General features: G+C 34.9%; 1 protein-coding gene across 1 annotated transcript in view; it reads right to left on the reverse strand.

Annotated features, from left to right (window-relative positions):
- Positions 1-4200: 4200 nt before the first annotated feature.
- LOC127971015 (gamma-aminobutyric acid receptor subunit alpha-2-like) overlaps positions 4201-22358 on the reverse strand; it is a 51228-nt gene continuing 33070 nt past the window's right edge. Inside the window, exons 8-10 of the mRNA XM_052573755.1 lie at positions 16111-16263; positions 9135-9337; positions 4201-4892 (exon numbers count right to left, since the gene is read on the reverse strand). Coding sequence (XP_052429715.1) covers positions 4587-4892; positions 9135-9337; positions 16111-16263 — 662 coding nt within the window. The 3' untranslated portion in view covers positions 4201-4586. The remainder of the gene's footprint in view (positions 4893-9134; positions 9338-16110; positions 16264-22358) is intronic.

Genomic DNA, 22358 nt, shown 5'->3' on the forward strand with positions numbered 1-22358 from the left:
CACACATACTCTTCCATTTATGGTTATGAGAATTTTCTGGGGAAAATGATGCACTAATGGTGCAATAATGCAAAATTTGCATTGCAAATCCAATAAATAAATAAACATAGGCTATGTTTAGTGTTAAAGTAAAATGTAAATCATTACTTTGTTCTTTTAATATGACCCGGACAACACTCAGATTTCATATTTTGTACATGGTGTTCTAGACAGAGACTGTGCACTTTATTAACTGAGGTCAAGGCAAAGGTATTAAATAAATAAATGCATAAACTCAGACTCAAACCGTTCCTGACCTAATTGAGGCACTAGAAATTTTTGGTCATTAACTTCCTGCCCTCAGTGTCTTGCTAATGGAATTGTCTCATGGATTTGACAGTGGACCCCGGAGTAGATGAGAGTTAAGCTGCAGTGCAGAGAGAAGCCTCCTCCAAAAAAAAATCTATCTTAATGGGAAGTTAGCTGAAGTATTGTGTCATGCTCATAGTTTTTTGTTCCCCTGACCCAGCTGAAAAGTCATGGAGGGAAATCCCTGTATCTGATGATGGAATTCCATGAGCCCATGTACTCACATTCAGGCTATCCAAGATATACAGAGATAAGTAGATGAGTTTGTTTCTTCATCAGAACAGATTTTTATCATGGATTATCGTCTAGACTTTTGGCCAGAAGTGACAAATGCATTAATATGCATTAATAATGGATTTGTTTCTTAGAAACATGCAACTTTTCACTTCACAAAACATTCATTAATGGATTGCAGACATGTAGATTATTTGTGAAATAATGTTTTTATTTGCTTTTTGGACTGTTATTTTGATGGCACCCATTCACTGCAGAGGATCCATTGGTCAGCAAGTTATGTTATGCTATTCTTCAAATCTACTTTGATAAAGTAATAAACTCATCTACATGTTGGATGGCCGGAGCGTGATTACATTTTCATCAGATTTACATTTTTGGGTGAACTATTCCTTTCCTTTTTCTAAGTAGCTTGGATAAAAGGATATCAATACTTTCAATACTCAGTTTTTAAATGGAAGGAGAAAATACTATTTAATTTTTTTTTCTATTTACATATTTTGCCATTTCCCAAAATCTTAGTCATCGTGCAGCCTGGCACAAAACAATGGCAAATAACAGCATAAAAATGCATATCATTATGTATTTGAACCATCCTGAATACTGGAAAATCCCCTGAAAGAGATATAAATAAAACAATCATACATTAATATATTTGTTCTAGTTGTGTTTTTTAGCAAGTAGCTGTTGAAAGAGTAAGTAGGATGATGTTTGAAAGAGTAAGTACCAATATTTAGAAACCGAGTCCCAGCACTTAAAGGACTAAAGCGGTTCAGTTGTTGGTCATGTGCCTAAATTCACATTTACATTATAGGAAACATCATATTCATTATATAGAATGGTAACAGATATAAGTGAAAACTGGTCTTGATGATTCATTTTAAAACAGTATACAAGTTATTGATTTCCCCCCACATTTTCAATTAAAAGAATAGTTCACTTCATAGCTTCATAGCGATCATGTCTGTAAACCTTCCAAAAGTACACAAAAATACCATAACAAATATCAGCATATGCATTTAGAGCACCATGTAAGTGAGATAAATTAGATCAAATGTTATTTTTGTATGCAGTGCTTCTTTAAATAATAATGCTGTCATTAAAAGCTGATTGACAGATCAGTTTTAACAGTTATGAAGAAAAATCATGTTTTTCAATGTATTTGCATTGTCTTTCAGTGGGACAATGACAGAGAAGTACATTCTGTGTGTGGAAAACTATTTTCCATCCCAGGAAGTATACGTCACCTCTTCTTTTTTTATTGCTCAAACAGTTTCTGCATAACAAAGATGCAACCATCATTTAATACAATCAAAGCAATGTGAAAATTAAAGCAGAGCTTCAAACTATATGATAATCACACAGAAAAGAGATTTAATATGATCGCATGTCAAATAATACTGAGAAATAAAGGGAATAAATTAATACATATTCAATAAATATATTAAACAAAGTTTAGCTAAAAATATTGAAAAACATACCGACACTTTGATATGAACTCCTAAACATTAGAAAATATATATATATATTTTATAATGAACAAATTAACAATAATAAATAGTAATAAATAATTGTAACAACAATGTATACCATTCTGTAACACTTTGATCATTTTCTATAGAGCCAAAAAGGCTGCAGCATGCTTAAATTAAATGAACATCATACATCTTTCCCTTAAAATGAATAACTTAAAAGCTTGCCTGAAATCTCTGCAAAGCATTTTTTTTCTGTGTATAAAACTGTACAAGCAGACAACATAAAACAGGCTTGTGGTAAATCACAAGTGTTTAACAACACCTACATGAACAAATATTCCTTACATATATACAAAAAGAAAAAAGAAAGTCTTCGCTGTGACAGGCAATTGAAATTTGCAGAATTCAGTCAGTGACATTTATATGATGTTACTGCATCATATTTTGTAACACACTGCATTTGAAGAATATTTAGCTTCATTTTAGAGGGTAAACAATTGTAGTAAACATGCAGTAGTTGAAGCACTTCGGTCTTTTGGTCCAAAAAAAATCATTGTCTCTAAGAGCTCAATTACAGGAAAGCACAGTGGCAAAATGAGGAAACTACTGAACATGAAATCATCATGATTATAATTTTTTTTAAAACATGTTCACTAATTTCCTTAGCTCCAGCATGAAAGATGAAGTGCGTCATTTCTCCTTCTTTAACGGCACCTAACAGATTGTTTCCAAACACTCCCTGCCTGCCACTGGTTGAAAAACAAATAGCTACGTCCATATCATGCTGCTTAAAGTTTTCAAAGTGCCACAAAGCCACAGTGTTTTCACTCTTTAAGAAGGCAACATACAGGTGTCTTATAATAGTGTTTTTTTTACATTAAACCAGGACAAGGAGAAAGTAATACAACATCCGAAATGATGCACTTCATCTTTGATGGAAGGATGTGAGGAAAGCTCAACTTGCTGTATTTATATTGCATTCATTAATATGTAATTTTAAAATAGTGAACAAAACCTATGCCTAGAAAATAGTGCATTTATGTACAATCATGAAGCACCAAGTCTAGTCACGTTTAAAGTTATATGGACTAATTCGTAAAGTGAGATTTCACCCAAAAACTTCAGGCCATCCAAGATGTTGATGTGTTTGTTTCTTCATCGGAACAGACTTGGAGCACTTGCTCACCACTGGATACTTTGAAGTGAATGGGTGCCATCAGAATGAGAGTCCAAATAGCTGATAAAACATCACAATAATAATCCATAAACTGAATGTTTGTAATAAACAAATCAATCATTATGATAACACTACTTGTCTTCACTCTGCAAAAACAAAAACAGTACAAGTTACTTGTGGATTATTGGGATGTTTTTATCAGCTATTTGGACACTCATTCTGATGGCACCCATTCACTGCTGAGGATCCATTGGTGAGCAGGTGATATAATAATGTTGAATTTCTCCGAATCTGTTCTTATAAAGACACAGACTCGTACATCTTGGATGGCCTAAAATGTTAGAGCAAATTTCATTTTTGAGTAAGTGGTTTCTTTAAAGACTACATAATATGTATTTCTAATCCTTCATCAAAATACTATAATTTGCTTTCAGATGTTGCCTTGTTGGCTTGTTTTTAAATGAATTGGAATACTGTAAATTCTCAATGGGTAAAATCAAACCCCGGCTTGAATTCTGTTGTTGTAGAAATTGGCATATTATGAAAGTAATATGGCATGCAATTGCGGTTTCTTCTTGACTTCAAAGTTCAGGTTGAATGAGCTTTCCAAACAACCCTGATACATGCTGCTGCATTAGAGACCTTTATAAAGGGATGTAGTCAAAAACTGACAGTAAACAAATCTTCAAAAAATCTGTTAAAGGAACATTCTTGGTTCAATATAAGAAAATAAATCACTGTCAGTAAAGATACAGCAATGTGTGTAAACAGTTGATTTAGTATGGTTTTAATTTTCTTTTCTTTTTTTCTATTGGCCCAGCACAAAATATCAGACCATATACACAATAGAGCTTGGTCTTTATATATATATATATATATATATATATATATATATATATATATATATATATATATATATATATATATATATATATATATATATATATATATATATATATAAGCTACTCAAAAACAAGCACCATCACAAAAAAGGTGTAACTTTTACATTGAATAAATAAATAAATAAATAAATCACTATAATTTGCTAGTCTATATCACAGATAGAGGTCCAAAGTCAGATTCTCACAGAGCAAAACACAAACACATCATTTTCATTTCCACTACGTACATATGTACAAAGGCAAATGTCATTTCGAAAGCACTGCTGAAAAAGTTGTAGAAAAGAGACGAGAGATAGAGAGAGATAGAAAGGCATCTTGCAACAATCCACGACACGTCTGTGTGGAGCAGATGGGAAAGAGCGTCAGAGCGTGATTATATTCAGTCCCTGGGTGGTTTTGGCCTGGTCTTTAGTCCTGCTTAGTGGAACCCGTCGCAACCCTGGACACCGTCTAATAAGAGGGCATCATGTCTTTGATCACAGGTTCTCTGTTCAAATATGTCGCCCAGTAAACCAGGTTGAATGTCCCGAAGAGAACCGGGAACATGATGCGGGACATGCGGTCGATTTTACTCACGCTGTTGAAGGTTTTCTTCGCCTCAGCCGGTTTCCCGTCAGCTTTGGTCTTTCCTTGTTCCGCTATGCTTCCCTTTGCGATGGTGGGGAGGACGGTGTCCTTGGTGATGTTGGGGGCGTAGTTCGCCACGGCGACGGCGTAGGCGTTGTTCTTCTTGATGACTGAAGCTTTCTCCTTTTTCTGTAGGGAAAGTAAGAGCTTGTCACTTTAAAAAATAAATTCACTTAGCTTAATGCAATTCTGTTGACACAGATTGGATATGAAAGTGAGCAAGAACTGTATTTTATAACCGATTTGTGAGAAAGTTGTGAAGTTAACAGCTGCAATAAAACATTTGTTTTTACTTATTATTTTTGTGTGGTTCTCCAGTACTTATATCTAAATATTCTTAAATTCAGAAATACATACGTTTTTTTTTAAGTTAATGATTCACTGATTGAGTACCCAATAAGATATTTTTCCTGATTTAAGCAAAAACTCAGAAACTACATTTTCAGAAAACTGGATTGAAATTTAAAATGCAAAAAACACCACATTAAACATAAATGTTAAAACATAAATATTATGAATAAATATTAAAACTAAAACCATTAAAATGGTTTTCTTTAAGCGTTACAAAGCTGCAATTAAAAAAGAATCGCAATTTACAGCCAATTTTACTTCTGTAAACAGACAAATTTGTGAAACAAGAAAAAATTAAAAGAAATAATATTATGAAAAAAAAAATTCATAATAATAATTAAAAAGGTAGGATGTGAAAAGTGGGTGTTACACACCACAATAAAACTATATTAAATGTGAGTTTGCTAAAACAATGATTAATATCTATGTACTGTATGCTCTTGGTTAATATTCTCCAATTGTAACCGTACATGTCTAGGGAGAGAGTACCATATGGAATTCCAAAGAAATAGAATTTAATTATAACAATAACAGTGACAAACCACGTACATAACTTTAAGAACTGACAAAGAAAAACCAAACAGACAGAACTTATAAACACATGGAAAATACTCAGCGAAAACAGAATCAGGTGGGGAATAATCAAATAGCTAAACAAGAAAAGGAACATGACCAAATAAGGAAACTCAGAAAGAACAGGAGAACAGAAGTCCATAACCATGACACTATAGCCTGTATAGTTTAAGTGATTAAAAGAATAGGATTGGCTGCCATTCACACTGACAGATTTCAATCTGAACAGGACAATCCCAGCCTCAAGTATGAGTGTCAATCCCAAACACTGTGGGAATGTAATCTATGTGTTATATCATCCGCTTGCCAGAGAAAACCACACAGGTTGCAAAACATGAGCGGTATTATGATAAGGAGTTGATGGGACAAATGGAGGTGTCGAGGATGAGCAGACTCATGATGAAGAACGGGAGGAAGATTCATGATTCAATAAGTTCTTGTCATAACAGCGGCGGGAAAATTCAGCTGTGCTGGCACAACTCACACACAGAAATATAACAAGATCCCACACACAACAAACAGTCATTAATAACAACTTTCTCTCTCCATTAACGTGTGCGTTATAAAAAAAAGAGACACATGAAGTTTACACCGATAACCCTGGGCAATAAAGGTAAAAAAAAGAAAGAAATAATATATAATAAAAAAACATTACATGTACATTTAATAATTTCAGTTTTAGTTAATTATTATAAGCCTGACACACACCACTATCACATACAATTTTTCATGACCATATATATATATATATATATATATATATATATATATATATATATATACTTTTTTTTTTTTTTAAGTTCTGTCATGAAACTGTAGATAGTGCGGTTCTAACTCAATATGACATAATGACATAATTATTCACATGGCTGATTGGTTATTTCACATATGTTAAATGTGCAGCAGCAGCATTTCTTACATGCTCACTGCAGCATGTCTATGGTTGTTTTGGCAATAGCAAGTCTCGGTACTTGCACTTTCAAAGCAGCAGCATAGCTGATCTATTCTGCTTAGACTGAACACATTAACATTGCCATGTATATTACCATGCTCAAATATAATATAAATATTATTTTTTTTCCCAACAAGCATCCTGTTTCACATGGAAACAAGTCATAGCATGTGCAGGTGTTTTGATGGTGAATGCACTGAGCGTTCAGGATGTTTCTTCAAAATACCACAGACAGACCTCCACCTCCCCCTCATCCCAAGAGCACCACCTCTCCCTGACACACTGATGAAGGTGCTGTGGTAATTAAAGAGACTGACAGGAACTAGTCATGCATCAGTCTAAACGCAGGATGGTTACTTAGAGAGGGATGTTTGATATACACTGTCAGCTCAAACTCCACTGAAATTCTGCACTTGAACAATATATGAACACTGCAAATAAATCTGACATCTTGCTTCTTCATAGATGTCACTTGGATACCGTGGATGAAATCTTAAGATCTCCTAAAGGTTCTGGTTCGGCTGAGATTCAGATTAGAGTGCAATACATAGAGTTTGATAGCAACGAAAACCATGTCTTGTTTAGCTGTGCATGTCAAAATGAAAACTGACAATGAGAGCATATTGTCAAACAGCCTTCAGTGAAACAAATGAAATGACACTTTAGAATCCCACAGAGCCCATTTCATGCTCATATAATTTATTTATATGTTGTTTTAGAAAATTTATGTGGCAGATTCTGAGTAAACAACTCAGACACTATGTGCATATGTGAAGTGTGTTTCTGTGCCTCTCGGAAATAAATCTCACAGAATCTATCAAGAAAATAAGCAATAAAATGTATGTACTGTATGTATATATATAAAATGATGTATAATTGTGTATAAACTTGGACTAAGAAACCAAGAAATGAACATCTACTCTCTGTGACTGTAACGGAGGAAGACAGTGATGAAATCGGCATAAACATGCCAATTCTACAGGCAGTCATTTCTGATTGGCTGACTGACCTTTAGTGAGAAGAATGTGATTTGTGGAGATTTGAAGGCTCATGAATAAGCAATGATCTTGTGCTACAGAGTCTGACTAGGGGAAGGAAGAGGCCCTATGAAACTGATATTAATCAATCCCAGATAATGAGAATAAGACTCCAGATTTGATTTTGTGGATGTGATGACAGATGGAAAAGAAGTGTGTCAGAAAGACAGGGTGATGGTAAATTTCAGGGTTGACTGAATTACAATAATTCGTTCTTTAAGTACTAACATCTCAATATTCATTAAAATCATATGACTGGAAAATAGCACATAATGCAGTTTTGCTTGGGCTTAATTTTAACTGACTGTGCTGTCATAAATCTGCAAATAAATGTCCAGTGCTGGTTTTGGATCATCTTTCATTATTGGTTTATAAATGAGTTTTACAAAAATCTTTAAGGTTAAGTATTAAACTTTGGAGTATAACTTTTCCCATACAGTTGGTATTTTGAGAATGAATTTTAAACATGACATTTCACACCATATATGCACCATGAACCATATCTTGATCATTAAATCATTTTTGACCTCAGCAGTAAGCAATCTAGTAACCACCCTAGAACACCCTAGCGACATCTAGAACACATTAGAAACACATAGAACATGTTAACAGCCCCAAAGTAATGCCTAGAACTCATTAGTAAACTCATAGCAACACCTAAAACATGCTAACAACCACATTGTAACACCTAGATCTCATTAGCAAAACAGCAATACCTAGAACATGTTAGAAACCACATAGCCATGCGTAGAACTTGGCACAACCTATAGTAACACCTACAAAATATTGGCAACCAAACTGCAATGCCCTAACAACACCTAAATTAGCAATCCCATAGCATCACATGCAAAATGTTAGAAACCACATAGCAATGCCTTAACAACACCTAGAACTTGTTAGAACCCCCATAGCAACACCTAGAACACATTAGCAACCTTTAACAAAACCTAGAACATGTGAGCAACCACATGCAATTGCACATGTAATCACCACATACATTTTCTTTATAAACCACAAAAATGACATTTTCTTCTGTAATCAATCAGTACAGAATGTCTGCATGAATGATTACTAATGAATCTGTACTAATTAGATTTAGACAAACCCTTAGTGTTATCTGAGCCTCTGTAGTTTCCCCTGGCTCATATGAGCAGGATATGAGTGAAGTCTGCAGTGCTCTATGATAAGATCATAATGGACTAATCTATGGTTATTTCATCCTGACCTGCACCAGAAGTACAAAGAACCACATGTATTATAGACTGTGCAGGATTCTATCAGTATGGCTTTACAGTCAGGATATCAATGAATGTGTCTTATTGCTGTTGTTCAGCATATAAAATCAACCACTATCTATTTAAAAAAAGGCAAACCATAATGAGACACTAACAATTCTCAATTAATGACACCCCACCTGAACAACACAAAGCATGCTGGGACATGATTAATGATTATTACCTTGTCATTGACCACGCTCTTGCCATCCCAAGCCCAGCCGCGCTTGGTGAAGTAGTTGACTGTGGCGAACTCAATCAGGGCGGAGAAGACAAAGGCATAACACACGGCAATGAACCAGTCCATGGCTGTGGCATAGGCGACTTTCGGTAGGGAGTTACGGGCGCTGATACTCAAAGTGGTCATAGTCAGTACAGTGGTCACACCTGAGAGGAATACAAACAATGATAACACGATGCAAATTACCATGATAAACTAATGCAGGACACAGAATGTCAGAATTACTTGAATTTGGAATTAAACTTTGTAGAAATCTTGCATCACATCAATGTAACACCACTTGATTCCACCATTGCATGAAAAAATAAAACCTGTTTAGCAAACGTTCACAGGTGGTTCACAGGTGGGTAAAAATAAGTCAAAGAGTAAAACATCATTAAACAACTGAATAAATGAGTGAATGAATGAATAAAAGTAAAAGCAAATAAGTAAATAAAATCTTTTCCAACAGTCAAAACTGTTCCCAAACACATTCTACATCTAATATTGGTTGTAAAATGCAAATAAATAAATAAAACAGTAAAATAATATATAAAACAATAAAGCAATAAAATAATAAGTAAAACAATGACTGAATGCATTTTTTCAGACTTTTTCAAACTAGTCAAAACTCTTCATTGAATTACTAAAAATGAATGAATGGATGAATGAATACCCCACCCCCAAATCAAACTTGTTGAATTTTTCAAAATAGTTCAAAACTGTTACCAAAAACACCCTTTCATACATATTTTAGAAGGTGGCTAATTCATATGACCTGTTTCGTTTTAATACGTTATGGTGTGTAAATTAGGTGCATGACGAAGAATATATATCTAAAGAGCTCTTTTAATGATCAAGGGAGAAAAAGCACACATCTTCAAACACTAGAATAGAACATCACATTAATAGTGGACAAGAAGGAACTGGACAGACAGGGTTTTTAAACACAAGGAAAGTAATGGAATGGATAGGAAACAGGTGGGGATTAATCAATTAACAAAACAAGGAATGGAACATTACCAAAATAGGGAAACACAAAGGAACAGAAGTTTCACGACTATGAAATTCTTTCATATTCATTCCATTTTTGCAAAGTCGTAAGTATTTTATGAGGTGGCAAATTCATAGGGATTTGTACGAAGTACCACTCCTAAACCTACCCATCACAAAAATCCTATAAAAACCTATGAGTGAAGCTGTACGAATTCATATGAATAAGCCACCTCATAAAAATATGTACAAACTGGTCATGAAATAGTGTTGGAGCAACACATCGCCCGCTGTGTTGCAGGAGAAAGTATTTTAACGTCACAAAATGACATCACCTTCAATGACTTTGAAAGACTAAACATCTCCTAAGCTTGAGTCTGTAAGGACCCTGCTGTTATATCTTTAGTGCACCACATTTTTTCCAGTCTTGGGGCTTCTAATGATCCAAAAACATGACAACCCTTTGCCTAAATGCTTGAATTCTTTTCCATTTCTGTCCCTTCATAAGATCTGTGCAGTGTTTACTAAAATGTAAGTATTTTTAGAAAGTGCTTCGTGTATTACAAGGAAGGGCTTGAATAATTCGGTTTTTGAGGGGAATAATACAAGAAGATGACAGCCTTGTTCAGTCACGGGTCCGGGGAGACAATAACCTTAATGAGAATCCTCCAGCATTTTCACACTCTCAGCTGAGACTCTGTGATATCGTAAAGGGATTCTGGAGAGGAACCTGTGCTTTCCTGACTCCTGCCTGATCCAGGTCTGCAATGACAGATCGGCCTGACAGACGGCAAGCTTGGGGACTCTGATTGCGACCATGCATGTAAACAAATGCCTCCAATTAATTTCCATTGCCGTCAAACCTTGCAGTATTCAATCCCAGGTGGGAAGAGTATGACAGCAGTTTGAAATGGGCTGACTACCAGAGAAGAGCAGATTCCCCTAGCCAAATTGCAGATATCCATCCAATGACAAAGCAGTCAATGTATCAGGACTAAAAAAGAAATGCTGCAGTGAAATGCGAAAGAGATCAATATAATCTCAAACAGCGGATACATTTCAGCTGACCATCTTAAATGTGTTTACAAATCGTAGGAAGTCCATTAGCTCAATCTACAAATATCATAGAGAACACATTAACACAGGAAATGGAGAGAAATTTACTCATCAGTCATTGTGAACCATCTCATTAGCCCCACTTTTTAAAATATGGTCAAAGTAAATGGTAACTGGGCAAGTAAAGTGCATCATTTATGTGATTATAATCTTATTAAAAAATATTCAAAATTCAATTGAGAGTAAAAAGACATACTAATTCACAACTAATTGGTCAATAAACCAAATATTTTTATATTAAACATTATAACAGTCATTAAAGGGTTACTCCAATCTGGTTACTATTTTGGATGAAAACTGGGAGAGTTGAGCTAGACTGTCAAGTAAAAAACACTGTCTAGGTCCAGAAGAGTATGAAAAGCATTGTCAGAATATTCCATCTGACATCAGTGTTTCAACCATAACGTTATGAAGTGACGAGAATACTGTTTTTAAGTGAAGAAAACAAAAATAACTTTATTCAACAATTCCTTTGTCAACATTCTTCTCTGTGTCTTTCCACATCACTCAAACTATCAGCCCCACCACAAGGATGCGCTGTTTCTTTTTCAAAGCATAAATACATGTAGAAACAGCGCATCCTTGCGGTGGCATGAGTATTCTCGTCGCTTCATAACATCACGGTTGGCAGATGGACTATTCTGACGATGCTTTTCATACTTTTCTGGACCTTGACACAGTTATTTACTTGGCAGTCTATGGGACAATCATAAGCCTCCCAGTTTTCATCCAAATAATCTTAAATTGTGTTCCGAAGATGAACAAAGATTTTGGTCATAAACAGGCATGGGTCAAAACAGGGGCAAACAGGCATAATCCAAGAGCTGGCAAAAAGAGTTATCCAATAAGCAATCCATGGTCAAAGTATGTTGGCAAAACAAGGCAAGGCAAGACAGAAACTAGACAGGGTAACACATTAACAGGCTAAGAACTAATCAGCGATGTGTGTGTGGATGTGTGCAACTTTTATAGTGTCCGTTATAAGAAACAGGTGTGGTGCAATAATGAATTCCTAAGCAGGGGTTTAGCCAACCCAAGACAAAACCCCTTATCATAACAATACTGTCATTTATTGAATATGGAGTCTATTATACAGGTGTACTGGGAGCAGTGAAGACTGCGCAGGAACCCTGATTGCCTGGGTAACAGGTGATTTGCTTGCAGAAGTGTATAAATCTTTAATCATCTCATTCGTAGAGACGCTGTCAGACTCTAGACTGCAGGATGGAGAAGTATCAGTTTTGGCATGGAGAGAAATGTAATGGAACATACTTCCGCACTTCAGAGAGATGAAAGAAACACACTCCAAACTGCCTGAAACGACTTCAAACACTGCCTCTGTTGGTACTTAAAAAAAAAACTAAAAACTAAATACCATCTGAGAAAAAACATCATTCTAAATTTAGTTTATAAAATTGCATGGTTACCAGCAGATTGGCTGAATTCTGTGTAATTATTTTTCAGTTTCCATCAAGTATCATTATACACCGAGCTGCAAATAAACCCAGCTGAACCTGTAAAAAAATAAAATAAATAAAAACCTACCATAATACATGGCAAGAACATCTGCTTTCTTTTTTACTGGTATATTAGTTAACCTTACAATGAAAATGTACTCACCCATCCAAAATGTAAGTTAGTTTGTATAGAAGCAACGATTTGAAGATAAAAACTTAATGATTGGTTTATTACAAACATGCACCTTTTTACTAACAAGAAGTTAATTGATGGGCTTGAGTGGTGCTGAATTCTTGTGGATTATTTTGATGTTTTTATAAGCTATTTGGCTCTCATTCAGACGGCACCCATTCACTGCAAAGGATCCATTGCTGAGCAAGTGATAAAGCATGTTCTGATAAAGAAACAAATTCATTTACATCTTGCATGGCTTGATGGTGAGCAGATTTTTAAACTATGCTTTCATTTACTTACAGCCTTTGCCACATTTTCAAACAACAAATGAATATTGTTTTCTGATTATCTCACATACGAATTTCTTTCTTCTGTGAAGCGCATAAGATGATGTTAGGCAGAATGGCTGCTTATTTCCATTCAACAAAAGTAAAAGCATATAAACATGCTATCAATCTCTAAAAAGAACAAACAATTACTGCTAAATTTGTCCACATGACTCATCTCTTCTAAAGTCATATGATAACTTTATTTAGCATGTATTCAAACTTGTCACAATGCAATCGATAACGACATGACTGTCATCAAACCTGGTGCCATGTGTTTATTTTAAACACCATGTTTGAAATGAACGTGTTTGAAGATTTGAGAGTTGTCGCTGATGGCAAGATTTTCCGCAAACGGCTTCGTAATTTTGGTGTGCTCCTTTTACGAAGCTATTGCATCACATCAGAGGACTAGAGAAAATGTACCGCATGAGTCATACAGACGGATTTTATGGTGCTTTTTTGTTATTTTCTGAGCTTGAAAGACCCTGTCCCCATTATGAAAAGCACTCTGGGCACTCCAGCTATATAACTGCTTTTGTAAAGGAAACTCATATTGGTTTGCAACAACATGCGAGTGAGCAAATCAACATTTTCAGCTGGACTAATACTTTAATACTTTACTAATACAACAAACTAAAAAACACATGGCTGCGCCGTGTACATATAAGCATCATAATAAAGTATACATTAGATAACGCTCCAGAGCTATTTAGCCTGGAGCAAGTTTTCAATTATGTAGCTCTCAACCTCCTTCATGCTTATCTGAGCTCCATTTTAATGATATTCTCTCTATTTCAACTTTAATATCTCAACACCTCATCAAACTCTAATAAGCAATCTACGACATGGTAAAAATGTCATATAGCTTTTTTTTACAAATTCATCTGATGCTCTACAATTAATACACTGACTTTTCAGGGTTAACCGATGACAGGTTGTTTAAAAGGCTCATATAATAGACGGATAGTGCGAGAAAGATAAGAAACAGAAAGAGTGACTGGGATAGCTGAAGAGCTCCCAGAAGACTTCAGGGACAGAGAGAGAAACCGATAACAGAGAATAAAGACACAGGCAAAAAGAGAGAGACAGCCAGTGGGGGTAGAAAGACATCTGAAACTATGCCAGGAGGACTCATCTTCTCAACGTTACATGCTTAGCAACACAGAGCTCATGGAATTTCCACAGTAACCAAATTTTTCCATACCTGAGCTCCATAAATCCTCACAGAAATGCTCAGAAAGGACCGGCTTCCCTGCTAAAGTCTCTAATCTAGGCCAGAGGACTAGCCAGGGGCTCCCAGGGCTACTTGTGCATTTTATGGGTTGAAGGTCACCTCTTTAGCTACAATAGTGTTTCTCAGTACTGATCCTGAAGCACGTCGACATTGTGGATGTTTTCAATACCCAAAATATCCAATTTAGGTCAATGAGACTCTATTAATGAACTAGAATCAGGTGAACTGCTATATTGGAAAACATGCTCCAGTTTTTCTTCCAACAAAAAGTTATGCTATAAAAACATCCTGTAAGTTTCAGAACTCAAAACTTTCTTGTCTAAAAACAGCTTATATTGAAGCTAATCTGCCAAAATGTCAGCATATGGAATGTTCTCCTCCAGGGGTGGCGAACGTTGGTCCTGGAGAGCCGCAGCTCCTTTAGCAGAGTTTTCCTTTAACCCTAATCAAACACACCTGAACAAGCTAATCCAGGTCTGAAGAGTTAGAAAGCTACAGGCAGGTGAGTTTTTATAAGGGTTGGAGCTGAACTCTACAGGACTGCGGCTCTCTAGGACCAGAGGTTTCCACCCCTATTCTACTCTACTCTACTGTATGTAATAGTGTGAATAAACTCCTCCCCTGCAGAGGAAGATCAACACCTGCTTCTACATCACTGCCTGTTTAGCCCACCAACCTACACTCTAAAGGTTCTTTATTGGCATCTATGTTTTCACGAAGAACATTTAACATTCATGGAACTTTTCCATTCTATAAAAAGTCTTTATAATGGTGACAGGTTCTTCAGATTTTTTAAAAGTTCTTCACAGTAAGAAAAATGGTTCTTTTAAAAACCTTTTACTGAAAGGTCCCCCAGGGAGCCAAAAACGTTTTACTTATTTAACCTGTAAACGGGCCACATAAAATCTGGGAACTTAAAATCTGGGATTCACAAAAATCTTTGTTCATCATTATTTCATACCAGAAAAGTAAAATGATATTTTTCAGCATGTTTCACTCTCTACAGCCAAAACACCTCTTCAGTTTTCCCCTTAGAAATGAACGGGTAACTATGGTAACTGGGATTTTTCTGTACCATACATATTTATTTAGTTATTTTTCAATTAATTTCTTCAGTGACATAAATTATATATAGATACACACTAAATACAGCATATATAAATCTTTTGTTTTTAAAATTGTAACTCAATAGCCATGTCAATTTTAATCTGTGATCAAACCTTCACTTCTTTATTAAGCTCAATGTGACTTTAGTCCTCCATTAATCTGTCACATTAAATTAATTTATGCAGGTTTTCTGCATCAGTTCGGCTGGAGGCCAATAGTGCATCAAAAAAGTTTAGCAACAGTGACTCTGTGGAAAGTTTACAATTGTAATCAACCAATATATTCAAAACTTAACATGTAACCTGATAAACACACTCAAAATGGTGGTTTCTAGTTATTACAGTCCATTTATGATATTAAAACACCCAACATTTGAATTTTAAGCAAAAATACATATACAAATAGGCTTTTATTTCACCTCTTTGAAGTAGCGTCCAAAGTACAAATTATTTCCAAACCACAGATCAATCTGAAATGTATGATTAGTTTGAGATTCGAACTTCGAGATTCACTCAGAGATGAAACTCACCAAAAACAGTCCGGGCTGGAACAGACTCTCGGTTCAGCCAGAAGGACACCTGCGACAGGATGACGGTCATGATGCATGGCAGGTACGTCTGAATCACAAAATAACCAATCTTCCTCTTCAGGTGGAAGTGGGCAGTCATCACAGTGTACTCACCTGTGAGGACAAAAGAGAGTTATGATAAACAGTCCCAAATATCAGTTAATTCGCAACATAATACATGTTTTAAATCGGAATATTGATCCAACGATTTGTAGTAATGTGAACAATTCAAGTCATACATACAAGAGGTTTACATTTAAAACTTAGTGACTGTCACATGACTTTTGACAACTTTAACCTCAGCGGAAAATTCATCCATCAGATGTTTGTGTAGGAACCTAGACATAAAAAAAAAAAAAAAAAAAGATTCGATTTTAAAATAATAATTCACCCCAAAATGAACATTTTCTCCTCCTCAGATCATCCAATATGAGACGAGTTTGTTTCTTCATGAACAGATTTGGAGAATCTACATGAGTTGCTGACAAAAATCTAATTTTGGATCCTGATGGGAAATCATAAGTAAATAGTGTACAAAATGGGACTAATGTGAAGAAGCGGCACTCTTTCAATAGAACATCAAAGAGCAGGATTATGAAACGCATATTGCGATCCGAGGATATTCCGAAAGAGCTGATGTCACATAGCAGGGGAGGGAAAGATAAATGTAATTATAAGCCGAGAGCTCTTTGAGGGATTCCACAATTACACCTCATCTCACGAAGCCCATGGATGAAAAGATCAGGTCAGTTTGTTACCAAGCAAAATGGCATAGAGAGAGAAAATCTCCTCAACATCATCATGAGGGTTTGAACCTCATCATCACAGAGCAATATCCCAACCGCTCAAAGAGACACAGAAAGGTGGCAAGCCGCCTGGAAATGGAGAATGTCTACCAGCAAGCAGCCCACAAAACAGAGAGAGAGGGGGAAGGCATAACTGAAAGATGGAGAAAGACATTGGTTGCCCATGGCAACAGAAGAGAGAAATCTATCTGACGCCTTTGGATCTTGGTGGAGGATGCCGTGGTGGTGCCATTTGGCAAAGGAGGGGGGGGGGGGGGATCTCCTTGTCCTTTCTGTAGAGGAAGCACAGACGGATTTCAGCCAGCTCTAATCCTGTAAAACCCACTCTTCCACTCTTCTCTTCCTTGTTCAACTGCACACAGCACCCTCTCGGAGTTTGTTTCCGTCTATCACAAGCACCGGTTAGCTCAGCACGGAGCCGCGGTGGGGAAAATAAGCACAGATGAGGCTGAGCCACGTCTGATTTAATTTAATTAACAGCAGTCCACTAGAGAAACAGCATGATGAAATGTAAATGTGCATAGATAGAGAGAAACAGAAAAGAAGGGGAGAGTTCAGGCGTGTACGTGTGTGAGAATGTGTCTCTACTGAGTATAAAGATGTGTTTTTTAGAGACTTTGGAGAAATTGATCTCTTTCCAAACCTATTGTGCTGCCTACTTTGGCAGGATTTTAAAGCATCATACGCTTACTCTTGACATGAAGACTGCTCCAAATGGTAGGCAGAAAACTTCTTGGATACCTCATTGTGGCCAAGTTCTGGCAGCATCATATATAACCTGGAGTCATCGTTGTGAACTAAATCAACTGAAAGCATGCTTGATAATTGTTCAAATAAAGCTCAAGTAAAGTAAAATATAAATATTAGAAAAACTGAAACTAAAGTAGACTAAAATTGAAAAATTTAGTTTCGGCAGTTAACTGAAATAAATTTAAGTTGAAGCATTGGTAACTAAACTAAAAATAACCAAAGCTGAAAGTTGCATAAAAATAAATAAAATCTTAATAGTAATATTTAAAACATCAAAAAAAAAAAAAAACATCAAAAAAAAAAAAAAAAAAAAAAAAAAACTGAAATGATGAAAGCAGATCATAAATTTGCTATAGAAACTAACAAAAAATTTAATGAAACCTGATTATTAATATTAACAAATTAAATATAATATTATATTTAAAACTTAAAATAATAGAAAATTTAAAAAAATACCTTGGCAGCAACCATGTAGAAACACTAAAATTACAATTTGAAATAAATTTAAAATAAAATAATAATAATAAAAATATAAAATATAAAATAAAATACATTTTGTACATTTATATATATATATATATATATATATATATATATATATATATATATATATATATATATATATATATCACAAAATTACAAAAATGTATAATAATGTAATAATGAAAGCGGATGAAATGACAAAAAAAAAAAACTAATAAAAACAAAACAAAACAAAAACCCACTATAAACACTAAAGTGAAATCAAAACAAAAATCACAAATGTTGCCTTGGCAGCTAAAATAAGTTGAAGTTGAAGCACTAAAATTACTAATTGATAAATAAAAAGCAGCATTCAGTGAGGAAGCTCATTAGGTTTTGTAACTAAACTGTGTTAGTCTGTGTCCGAGCTGCAGTCTATGCACCGTAAAGATGTTAATTAAAGCGTGAAGATGAGGATCAGTCACATGAGGTCACAGGAGATGCCGTGATTCCAGAACACACACTGGCTCCGTTCCAAACCCCAGTGAGCTGCTCTGCTGTTTACTCTTTACAGAAGCAGATGCTTTACAAGACAGCATCATAATCGAAATCAAACCCCATGAGTGGATTAAATAAAATGTTTTACAAATACAGTAAGTCCATTAATGCTTACTTAAAAATAACAGTTCCTTTAATGGCATTGATGAATTGAACCTTTATTATCCATGAAAGTGGATATTTGAAAGTGGAAAGATTTGGAAGCGTGCAAGATGCCTAAAAATGTTGTCTAGATAGACAGCTCCCTAGGGTTTGGAACGGAGCTAATATATTACAGCAACACTACGCTTGACACAAAGATTCTCATTAAGAAGCCTGACCTCACCCTGACCTGAAGACCAACACAATAATAACAGGAGAAAGACACATCATTTAATGAAGACAAAGAAACGGCCCTCTGAGACACGACTATATGGAGTCTGTTTAAAAAGGTGAGTGACACAGCAATAAAACATCTGTTAAAAACTGTCTGCAAACACAATGTTCTCAACAGTATTAGTTTAATTATACTGAAAAAAATCTATATTTAATATATTTTTAATCTTGTTTTCTATCCATAAATTCTTAAATATTGAGACATTTACACAAAATCAATTCTTGTTTTCTAAAAAATGTATAAAAATTAAATCTGTTTATGCTTAAAAAAAATCTGTCAGTGGGGTAAGAAACATAATCTTGTTCAAATTAAGTTTAATTTTCTTACCACATTGATAGCTATTTTTCTAACACTTTAAAATAAGGTCTCATTAAAGTTAATAAATTCACATTAACTAAAATGGGAAGTACATTTGTTACAATATTTATTAATCTATGTTAATATCAGTTAATGAAAGTACAACGATTTATTGTTAGTTCATGTTAGCTCAGATCCATTAAATAATATTAAAATGTACAACATGTATTAGTATGTATTAATGAATAAATGAATGAATAAATAAATAAATAAATAAATACATAAATTTACTTGATAAAACATACACAATAATTGTTTTTAAATAACATTTTATATAAAAAGGTTACTGCATTTAAATAATCTTAATAATCTATTATTAAATGCTATTGAAGTATTCTTCATTGTTAGTTCATATTAAATAATGAAGTTGACTGATATAAAAAATGGAACCATATAATTTTTTTTTTTTTTGCTCCAAGCATAGACTCACTTAATTTTAAAAAAAAATCAAAACAAAATGTATACTTGCTTCTCAAGTAAATGTATCTTGATTTAAGAATGTTTAGATATTTGCGAGACTAATATACAAAATAAGAGTTTTTGCAGTGTGAAAAAATGCTAATTATTGTGTTATCAACTATTTCAGATTCTATTTCCATCACTAAAAGAAAAAGAACTGTGGCTGGTCACTTTTACATGTTTATCAGACAATCTATTCATATCTAAGTGGGTGTTTTTGGGCCATAATAAGCTGCTGTGTAGACTAGACTTTGTGCTGAGAGTCAGAAGTCTGATCCCACACATCCAAACACAAAAGCAGTGCAAACGATGACAGATCTACACTGCTAATTACCGCTGGTGAGCGTGTGTCACTCTCTCCCACCGCAGCCGTGTTGCTGATCATCATGGTGATGTTGCCTGGAATCCAGATGTCTCATCTTCTAAGCACGATGGCACTGACAGTATGCCAACATCATTTGATCTTTCCCCTTCTCTCTCTCTCTGTCTCTCGTTTTCCATCTTTACGCAGGGGAAACCCAGACACTTTGATGGAACCATCGGCATCAAGCATGTTCGCCAGTAATGATCTCACAAAAACACAGAGATCTCAGTGTGTGAACATCATGATGGATAGAAAAGAGATTAACAAAAAGAGAGGGGCGATTTTGTGATTAAACCAGTAGTTCACCAAAACATAAACATGAGTGTGTCATAAACTCACCCTCATGTTGTTACAAATGTCTGTGGTGCTTTCTTGTCATTTTGTACATTCAATTACATTTTACCATTAAGGTTTCAAAAGACATTAGAGTGAGTGAATAATAACAGATTTATCATTTTTGGGTGAACTACACCTTTAATAATTGCTTTGTGCAAGTTAATATTGTGAAAAGGTCTAGGGCACACATAACATAACATAACATAACATAAATTAAGAAAAATAAGACTAATTTATGGGACCCAAAAATGTACATTCAGTCATCATGATCTCATCCTCTTGTTGTTCAAACCCTTTCTTTGGAGCAGAAAATATATGCATTTTATAATTTATTGGGATGAAATGTGTGGACTGCACTGACTTCCATATGCAAAACAATATGTTTTTCAAAATATCTTCTTTCATGTTCCGAAGGATATCAGGGATTTAATTTTTTGGGTGAACTATTCTTTTAAGATCTGCTGCATTTGACATTATTTTCATGATAATTAAGCACATTTCTCCCTCAAAATTCTCATTACTGTAATGCATCTGGACAGTTTCCTGACAGTGTTTTGTCTTTTCTTTTCTTTTTTTTTGTAATTCTCATTATTCACAATGGAACATTTCATTATATTCTCATTAATGTAACACTGCTTGAATTTCACGAAAATAATGTCATAAAATCTTAATGGTTCTAAATATAGGCTTCATGTTCTTAAAGCAAAATATTATTTCTAATAGTTCCTTTCCTGAATTTTGGGGTGAAATGTGACTCATGAAACAGATTACTCATTGATATACTAATGTGTATTTATTGTTATCTTAAAGGTATAGTTCACCCAAAAATGAAAATTTGATGCTTATCCGCTTACCCCCAGGGGATCCAAGATGTAGGTGACTTTGTTTCTTCAGCAGAACACAAACCAAGATTTTTAACTCAAACCGTTGCAGACTATCACTCTTATAAAGAATCACAGCTAAAACATAGAATAAAACAAAACAAACAAAACCAAATTAAACCCTACGGCTTGTGATGATACATTGATGTGTAAAGACACGAAGCAATCGGTCTGTGCAAGAAACTGAACAGTATTTATATTGTTTTCTTTTTACCTCTGATTCACACAATGTGCTACAGGCACAAGGCATCTTCTTCTTGCTTTATGGCGGATCGCAGACTTATAAATGCATTACCGCCACCTATCTCTCAAATGGACCATTTACACTCCTAATTGGGATTGCAGATAGAGTGTCAATGGTCCACTTGAGAGAAAAGTGGCGGTAATGCACTTATAAGTCCGCAATATGCAGGGTTTCATTTGGTTTTGTTTCTGTATGTTTTTTATTTTATTTTATTTTATTGCATGTTTTAGCTGACATTCCCATCCACTTAAGATACAAGTGATAGACTGCAACCGTTTGAGTTAAACATCTTGGTTTGCGTTCTACTGAAGGAACAAAGTCACCTACATCTTGGATGCCCTGGGGGTAAGCAGATAAACATCACATTTTCATTTTTGGGTGAACTATCCCTTTAAAGCAAAGACAAGACTGAATAAAACATGGGCGTTGCGCCTCCTGACATCATGCTTAAGTGCCCATCGGACATTGTGCCTTTCGACTGCACTTGGTTTTTGTAAACACACCCCTTCATTGCATCATTAATCAATGTGAACACACACACACACACACACACAAACTGGAGTGGTTTTACTCTAAGTGGTTTCCCAGCCTGTGGCCTCAAGGAAGAAAGGTATTA

Source organism: Carassius gibelio, chromosome B14 (assembly GCF_023724105.1).
Source record: "Carassius gibelio isolate Cgi1373 ecotype wild population from Czech Republic chromosome B14, carGib1.2-hapl.c, whole genome shotgun sequence".
Taxonomy (NCBI): Eukaryota; Metazoa; Chordata; class Actinopteri; order Cypriniformes; family Cyprinidae; genus Carassius; species Carassius gibelio.